The 9,229-nt window shown below is 42.7% G+C and overlaps 1 protein-coding gene across 1 annotated transcript; it reads right to left on the minus strand.

The window, feature by feature from the left end:
* Positions 1-918: 918 nt before the first annotated feature.
* LOC103281624 (nuclear factor 7, brain) lies at positions 919-7,799 on the minus strand. The gene is made up of 5 exons (XM_008123564.3): positions 7,295-7,799; positions 5,035-5,130; positions 4,218-4,451; positions 3,569-3,591; positions 919-1,941 (listed from the first exon to the last, which is right to left on the minus strand). Exons 1-5 carry the CDS (start codon positions 7,700-7,702, stop codon positions 1,524-1,526), a joined length of 1,179 nt encoding a protein of 392 aa, XP_008121771.2. The 5' UTR covers positions 7,703-7,799; the 3' UTR covers positions 919-1,523.
* Positions 7,800-9,229: the final 1,430 nt, after the last annotated feature.

A 9,229-nucleotide genomic window follows, 5' to 3' on the forward strand; every position in this document is an offset into this window, starting at 1 on the left:
TCTCTTGAAAGCACGTATCTCAATTTTTGAGTTCTATTTGTTAGGGAAGGAAAACTGTAGGGGCCTGGATCTTCATTGTTTTAAAGAATTTGTTCAGAGTGGTAACAAAAAAGCATTATATTTGAATTGTTCAGTGCAATTCTGTACTATTATCTACTCACATTTGTGCTGTTTTAGGGTCCTGTAGGCTTGAAAATGCTGATGAGGGCCTTGGAGAAGGGAGGACTAACATAACACATTTATTTTTATATCTTCAAAATATCAGAAGGGCTGCCATATAAACAACAGAGAAAACTCACTCTGCTGCTCCTATGTTGGTGAAATAATAATAATAATTAATAATAACAATTTTATTTGTTTCCTGCCCCTCCTTGTGGCTCGAGGCACGTAACGATGTCATTAAAACACACACAATCATCTAAAAACTTTCTACAAAATACACATATTAAAACCTATTTGAAATGAACCAAAGGGTTCAAACTGGGGGGGGGGGGGGGAGAAGATTTCGAGTAATTGTTATGAAGAATTCTTGGATAGTACAAGATTATTAAAAACAGAGCACTGCAGGAGGTCATAGGTAAAGGTTTCTCCTGACATTAAGTCTGGTTGTGTCTAACTGTGGAGGTTGCTGCTCATCTCCATTTATAAGCTGAAGAGCCAGCATTGTCCATAGACACCTCCAAGGTCATATGGCCGGCATGACTGCATGGAGCGCCATTATCTTCCCGTTGGAGCGGTACCTATTAATCTTCTCACATTTGCATGTTTCCAAACTGCTAGGTTGGCAGAAGCTGAAGCTAACAGCAGAAACTTACCCTGCTCCCCGGATTTGAATCAAAAAGGGTTGAAAGAGATCACCTTTGTGAACACATCCAAACTATTCTTTAAGTACAGGCAAACAGTAAAGAGATCACAACCTTGGAAAAAACACAAACTTTAATAATGAATAAGACTTACACACAATAAGACAAGTAACTATTTATTTACTTATTGAAACTTGTAAAGACAGGGGAAAACTTTTACTACACGTTCCAGAATCCCACAGCCAAAATGACCACTAGGGGATTCTGGGAATGATAGTCTCACACACTGCAAAAAACAAAGAAACAAAACCTTGTACAGTGCTCCATTTGGATGTCACAGAATGACTCAGTATCTTTAGGCAGTGCCAGACAGAGCAGCAAATGGCAAGCAAAGACCAAAGACAGTTCACAGCAAAGATCAAAGATCCCAGTTTCATCTGTTCTTATTGCAAATAACAATAAATGTTATGTAGCTCTGCAGTAATAATAAAAACAATTTAAGACTTAGCAGAAGAATAATGGGATGTGGGGAAGCAACCAATGAAGTGCCATTACTATAAGTAACCACATGGCACCACTTGTTTTACTTTCAAAGTGGAGTTTTTTTGTAAAGCAAGTTGAAGCTCATTGTTCACTGTGGCAATGATAGAATTCCTTTTGTTCCAAGTATCTCCTTCTTCTTAAGATTCCTTAACCGAGTGATTATAGTAAAGGAACTCATCAGCTGGAGACCTCACATGACGCTGTGTGAGTTTCATTTTCTTCTTCCTCGTCACTTGAATTTTCATCTGTTGTTTCTGCTTCCTCTTCATCCCTCTTGATATGCTTCAACAACATTTTCTTCCAAGCCTTAAAGTCCAAGTTATCCATAAATTCCTCAAGGACTGAATCCACCAATATCACTTTCCGCTCGTCCTCTTGTTCCTCTTTCTCATCCTCAGACTCTTCCGTTTTGTACTCTTCATCACCATCCCCTCCCAACTCATCACCATCCCGTTCCAACTCATCATCATCCCCTTCCTCTTCATCATTTCTTGCCTCTTCTTGGTCAGAGTATTCCCTATTTTTGTTGGATGCCGCCTCCTCATCGCTACTGCTTTCACCTTCATCTTTTCCCCCTAGAGCGTATTTCTGAACTCTGAAAAGATAGAGAGGATTACTTTTAAAAAGTTAACTGGTTAGCAATAGTTCTCAGAAATTAAAGCAAAATACTCCTGAGAACCGGTAACATTCAAATCAAGTTAAAAAGAGCAAACAGGGCAATGTATTCTCCTATATAATCAGGTATATACCTGGAAATCTGAGACAAAATTTCAACCCAGAAAGTCTGAGTCAATTTATCCATAAGTCAATTTGAATACTGTGTCGTAACTCTTATTTAAAAAAGAAACCATCCTACTCTCTGAGTTTTTTTTATTTATCGTGTCATAAGCGAACTATACAATATATAGAAAAACCACAAAGTTAAAAACTTGGCATTATACTCAATTTCGTTTGACCAGAAGCTGACCACCTCGAATGCCTCTGGTGTCACTCTCTGAGTAGGATGGTAACAAAACAGAGTCTATTATTTATTTATTTATTTACAGTATTTATATTCCACCCTTCTCACCCCGAAGGGGACTCAGGGCGGATCACATTACACATATAAGGCAAACATTCAATGCCTTAACATAGAACAAAGACAGAGACAAACGCAGGCTCCGAGCTGGCCTCGAACTCATGACCTCTTGGTCAGAGTGATTTGTTGCAGCTGGCTGCAGCTGGCTGCTCACCAGCCTGCGCCACAGCCTAGGCCCAGTCTAGCCAGGAAAGAACCTAAAAAGGGGATGATTCCATCTACTCTATCCACCATGTCACCATTTCTGGACCTTTTGAATGCCTGGACAGTGAAATGGTTGCCTCATAGGGGCGACTGCCACTGAGGCAGCAATTGTGCTTTCTGCTCTCTACAAAATGAACCAACGAGTTCAAACTGGGGGGAAAGGAGATTTAAAGAGGGGCTTAAAGTTAACCTTAAAAATGTGGCAGAAAAACTGAGAAACACTGAGAATTGGGAACTGAGCATTCTGACTCAAGGTCAGCTGTTGCCAACAGTGCTGTGGAGGCACAAATAGAGGGCAGAAGAGAAGAATGTGCCGAGCAGAAGGCAAACTCTTTTCTGGGACCGCCTCCCCATGGAAACCTATTGTGACAGACCATGCAGATCCAGAGTAGGTCTCCACGGTCACTTATGAACCTACTCTTGGAAGACAAATATAGTAAGCCACAAGTGATTGCCTAAAAAAAGGTAAAGGTTTCCCCTGACGTTAAGTCCAGTCGTGTCCAACTCTGGGGGTTGGTGCTCATCTCAATTTCTAAGCCAAAGAGCTGGCGTTGTCCATAAACACCTCCAAGGTCATGTGGCCGGCATGACTGCATGGAGCGCCGTTACCTTCCTGCCGGAGCGGTACCTATTGATCTACTCACATTTGCATTTTTTCAAACTGCTAGGTTGGCAGAAGCTGGAGCTAACAGTGGGTGCTCACTCCGCTCCCCGTATTCAAACCTGTGACCTTTCAGTCTGTAAGTTCAGCAGCTCAGCATTTTAACACACTGCACCTATATCAATAATAATAATAATAGATACAGGGGGCCACAGACTAAAGCAAACCTGGCCACAGAGATACCTAAAATAGGCATTACAGGACTTCAAGAAAGAGAAAGGGTTTAAAAAGAGGCATTTATACAATGACAAATTACAGAAATACATTTTAAAAACTCACTTGTCCATCAGGTTCTTGAAATCCTAGACAAAAAAAGAGACTGAAATGTAGTCATATATATATATATATACTTCTCACTTCTAATTCCAAAAAATGTATTATCTCTATTATTATTTGCGAGTATTATTATTAAAAAGAAAATCCATTCAGTATGTCAAAATAAGTTGGAAAAAAACGCAAACTATTGCAAACTACAGCACCTCATAATGGTCAATAATAGAGCTTTATTGCTTACAATTCGACACTCAGATATTCAATATTTGGTATGAGAAAGTTAAGTGGATCAGTGATTATAGCATGATTTCTGATCACTTTGGATTCTATCTCAGAAAACTATTGAGAAGATATAATTAAATGAGGGTATCTATATCACCTTGATCACTAAGATGAAGGGCAGGAAAAATAAGCATATATAAATGGCATTTATACACAGTGGCTCTCTGGATTTGCAAGATTCACTTCTGGGACCTTCCTGCAGATGTCAAAAAGTGCAGATGTTGACCACAGAGTTGCACTGGAGAAACTAGATATTCTGAGAGATATATTCTCTCAGGTTAAAGAAAATAGCATTTATATTTTTCCTACTTTTACATGGGTTCTGTGCTCCTAACCCAGTGAATGTGGGGAATCTCTGTATGCTTTTGCCTACCTTAAGAAAGGCAATGTGATCTGTAGTGACTAATGCTGCTTTGATGTTGGCAAGAGTCTCAGCTTGCAAAGCCCTGTCCTCTTTCAAGGAAGTCAAGGCAAGTTCCATTTCTTGCAGGTTTTCCTTCTTCAGCCACTGCACAAGCCCCTTAAACTGTTTTTCTTTTTTGTGCAAAGTCTGGTGAAGAACTTTGAAACCTTTTGAAATGTCCTTCAAGATATCTTTAGTTAAACTCTGAAACCAGAAAAAAAACCATGTTCAATTTTTAATATTGATAGTTAAAAAAAGCATCAAATACACCAGGAGGGATATCTTGCAGCCTACATGCAGCACTGAAAGAGTGGGGAGCAGAATTAGTAAACTGATTAATTAATTGATTAATTGGGGCTCTTCTTTTGAATCAAACCATCTTGCAACCAAAACATAAAAGCATCAGCACAACCATTTAAGAAATATACAAATATATGAACATTAAAATAGGAATTAAATATAATTAGTATTTAAAAATCCCAGTTGGAAACCATTAAAACACATTTAAAGTGAAAACTACAGCACTCCCTGAATTGATCTTAAACACCTTTATCTTTAAAAGACTGTCTGAATAAAAAGGTGTTAGCCTGCCACTGGAAGGACTTTCTGGCTTCCCTGGGGACCATTCCACACAGCCATATAACCCAGAATATCAAATCAGAAAATCTCACAGTATCTGTTTTGAACTGGGTTATCTGAGTCTACACTGCCCTATAACCCAGTTCAAAGTCTGGAGAAAACAAAACAAAACAAAAACCCAAAAACAAACAACCAAAACTACTTTTACCTCTAGCGTTGTAATTTCTTTTTCCTGCAGAGATTCATCTGTAGTGATAGACGCCAGATACTTCTTCAGTAGCTTCCGATACGGCTTCAGTATTCCCTGAGGACCACAGAAACCCAAACATGAAAGATTCCTTCTTCTGAAGAACACCAAAAAACAGGGGATATTAGAACAAAGGACCTAGAATTCTGTACAATAGATGTATTTTTTAAAGTTTCTATTGACAGAAGAACACAAATTATTGGGGATCAAAGCCCATGGAAGGTAGGGCTTCTGAGAATTAGAGTCTAAGTAATCTTACTGAAGCGGCGTATAGGGAGCATACAACCCCTTGTTGTGTTAGCTCCACTGGCTGCCAGTCTTGCTACCGAGCACAATTCAAAATGTTGGCTTTGGTCTATAAAACTTTAAACAGTTTCGGTCCAGCTTACCTGTTCGAATGTATCTCCCTCTATGAGCCATTTAGAGAACTAAGATTGGTTGGGGAGGCCCTGCTCTCAGTCCCACCGCCCCTGCAGGCGCAATTGGTGGGGACAAGAGACAGGGCCACCTCGGTGGTGGCCCATCGGCTGTGGAACTCTCTCTCCTGCAAAATTAGATGAGCCTCCTCCCTCCTGGCATTTAGAAAATAACTCAAAACTTGGCCACTCAAGCAAGCATTCAGTGTGTGATTGCAAAATGAAGTAGTTAAATGACACCCTCGGGATTGGTGCAATGTCTAAATATTTTATGTTTATGTCTATGTCCAAAGTTTTTACAGTTTTAATGGTTTAATCCACAGTTATATGTTATTTTAGATAAGGTAAAGGTTTTTCCCTGACATTAAGCCTAGTCATATCCAACTCTGGGGGTTAGTGCTAATCTCCATTTCTAGGTTGGCAAAAAAGCTGGGGCTAACAGCGGGAGCTCACTCTGCATCCCAGATTTGAACCGCTGACTTTTGGGCCAGCAGCTCAGCCACCAGGGGCTCCTATATTTACTTATACCCTGCTTTATCTCTGCCCTGGTGGCGAAGTGTGTTAAAACACCGAGCTGCTGAACTTGCAGACCGAAAGGTCCCAGGTTCAAATCCTGGGAGCTGAGTGAGCGCCCATTGTTAGCTCCAGCTTCTGCCTACCAAGAAGTTCGAAAACATGCCAATGTGAGTAGATCAAAAGGTACTGCTCCGGCGGGAAGGTAATGGCGCTCCATGCAGTCATGCCGGCCACATGACCGTGGAGGTGTCTACAGACAACGCCGGCTCTTCAACTTAGAAATGGAGATGAGCACCAACCCCCAGAGTCAGACACGACTGGACGTAACATCAGGGGAAACCTTTACCTTTTACCTTATTTCCCTTGAAGGCGATTCAAAGCAGTTTAACATAAAAGCATCAGCATACTGATGCTTTTATGTTAAGCAAACTGATGGGGTTTCTCGGGGTTAACCTGGCATGATGTGAGTTGTAGTTAATTCACAACGTTATGCATTTTGTACAATTAAAAAAAACTTTTTCAAATAACCCGGGCAACGCTAGGTACACAAGATAGGTAAAGGTTTTCCCCTGACCTTAAGTCTAGTCCTGTCTGACTCTGGGGGTTGGTGCTCATCTCCATTTCTAGCCGAAGAGCCGGTGTTGTCCGGAGACACCTCCAAGGTCATGTGGCCGGCGTGACTGCATGGAGCGCCGTTACCTTCCCACCGGATCCTATTGATCTACTCACATTTGCATGTTTACGAACTGCTAGGCTGGCAGAAGCTGGGGCTAACAGTGGGCGCTCACCCTGCTCCCCGGATTCGAACCACCAAGCTTTCAGTCAGCAAGTTCAGCAGCTCAGCGGTTTAATCCGCTGCGCCACCGCGGGCTCCTGGATACCCAAGCTAGTATAATAATGATTTATTTATTTATTTCGTGTAAAAAAAAATTGCATAACGGACAAGTCCAAAAGTGACGAAATAAAGGAATAACAATGATGATGTTGTCGAAGGCTTCCATGGCCGGGATCACAGGGTTGTTTTATGTTTTCCGGGCTGTATGGCCGTGTTCCAGAAGTATTCTCCCCTGACGTTTCACCCACATCTATGGCTGGCATCCTCAGAGGTTGTGAGGTATATACCTCACAACCTGAGGATGCCTGCCATAGATGTTGCCGAAACGTCAGGAGAGAGTACTTCTGGAATATAGCCATACAGCCCGGAAAACATACAACAACCCAATGATGACGCTGAAGTGGTTCGGAAGGGCATTCCTTCTGGAGGATGCGCCCCTGGGGGTGGGTCTCACCTGGGCGTGTTGCACGGCGTCCTTGGTGGGCAGGAAGCGGTGCCCCCGGTGCCGGGGCATATCCCGGCAGATCACGCAGATGGGGAGGCGGTCCCGGAGGCAGAAGAGCTTGAGGGGCTCGTCGTGCTCCTCGCAGAAGTCCCCCTCCCCCGGCAGAGCCCCCATTCCCTGCTCGGGCCCGAAGCGGCGGACCTTCCTGGCCACGTTGGCCAAGGCGCGGTTGCGCACCAAGCCCCGCAGCTGGAAGGGCAGGCGGCACTCCGGGCAGGGCGCGCCCTCGGCCCCCGCGGGCAGGCAGCCCTGGAGGCAGGCCAGGCAGAAGTTGTGCCCGCAGCTCAGCATGTGCGGGTCCTGGAAGAGGGCCAGGCAGATGGGGCACACCAGGTCTTCCGCGAGGCTCGAGGCCATGGCGATGCGGCGGAGAGGTGCCTGAGCGTCTACACACACCTGCTTTCTCCCCTTGTGATGCAGCCGAGGCTGCTATTGGCTCTGCTGCTTTCGCTTTTGTTTCCAACTCTCCGGAAGGGGAGGGAGCAGCTTGGAAAAGCAGAGAGGTGAACACAGGGCAGGCCTTTGCAAACTTCGACCCTCCAGGCGTTTTGGAGTTCAACTCCCACAATTCCTAAAGGCCGGGAGAAGGGGCCTGAGTATTCCTTGCCTATGAAATTTCTAGGAAATTCCTGGGAGTCACCAGAAGTCATCAAGCAACATGAAGGTGTGTGTTTGTGTGTGTATACACACATACTCTCACACACACTCACACAGTAGAGTCTCACTTATCCAAGCTAAACGGGAGGGCAGAACCTTGGATAAGCGAATATCTTGGATAAGGAGGGATTAAGGAAAAGCCTATTAAACATCAAATTATTATTATTTACAGTAGAGTCTCACTTATCCAAGCTAAACGGGCCAGCAGAACCCTGGATAAGCGAATATCTTGGATAATGAGAGATTAAGGAAAAGCCTATTAAACATCAAATTATTATTATTTACAGTAGACTCTCACTTATCCAAGCTAAACGGGCGGGCAGAACCTTGGATAAGCGAATATCTTGGATGATAAGGAGGGATTAAGGAAAAGCCTATTAAACATCAAATTATTATTATTTACAGTAGAGTCTCACTTATCCAAGCCTCGCTTATCCAAGCCTTTGGATAATCCAAGCCATTTTTGTAGTCAATGGTTTCAATACATCGTGATATTTTGGTGCTAATTTGTAAGTACACTAATTACTACATAGCATTACTGTATATTGAACTACTTTTTCTGTCAAATTTGTTGTATAACATGTTTGGGTGCTTAATTTGTAAAATCATAACCTAATTTGATGTTTAATAGGCGTTTCCTTAATCCCTCCTTATTATCCAACATATTTGCTTATCCAACATTCTGCCGGCCCGTTTATATTGGATAAGTGAGACTCTACTGTACAAGCATCGACTCAGAAAACCTGTATCAACTTATCCAGGGGTCTTGTATTCTACCTTGCTCTACACATGCACCCCAAAACCTCTCCTATTCCTATGATAAAATGGATCAGTGCTCTGTGGTTAGTGTAATCACCATCTGGGCCGCAAACTGGCTCCAAGAGAAACAACTTTCTTCAATATTGGTTGGAAATGACATTGTGTAGATGGGGCTATATTTAGGGTGCACTTATACTGTAGAATTAATGTAGTCTGACCTCACTTGTGGTTCAAATCTGCTACAAGCTCTTCATCATGAAATATACCTCTTTGAAATTGGTCTATCATCCTGTATATTGGGCCATTGCTGGCACAAAAAACATATAACCTTCATTGGATAAAAAAAGAAGGAAAAGTATCTCTGATGTTGTAAATCAGTGGCTCTCCACCTGTGGGTCCCCAGGTGTTTTGGCCTACAACTCCCAGAAATCCCAGCCAGTTTACCAGCTGTTAGGATTTCTGGGAGGC

Source organism: Anolis carolinensis, chromosome 2 (genome assembly GCF_035594765.1).
Source record: "Anolis carolinensis isolate JA03-04 chromosome 2, rAnoCar3.1.pri, whole genome shotgun sequence".
NCBI classification, from domain to species: domain Eukaryota; kingdom Metazoa; phylum Chordata; class Lepidosauria; order Squamata; family Dactyloidae; genus Anolis; species Anolis carolinensis.

What these genes read in the sequence shown, in the direction of transcription:
- LOC103281624 (XM_008123564.3), bottom strand. Translation starts at nt 7,702, where the DNA reads ATGGCCTCGAGCCTCGCGGAAGACCTGGTGTGCCCCATCTGCCTGGCC. An exon ending in AAGAAATTACAACGCTAGAG is followed by an intron (nt 4,452 to 5,034) that starts GTAAAAGTAGTT and finishes TTCTGGTTTCAG; the next exon opens with AGTTTAACTAAAGATATCTT. An exon ending in ATCACATTGCCTTTCTTAAG is followed by an intron (nt 3,592 to 4,217) that starts GTAGGCAAAAGC and finishes TTTTTTGTCTAG; the next exon opens with GATTTCAAGAACCTGATGGA.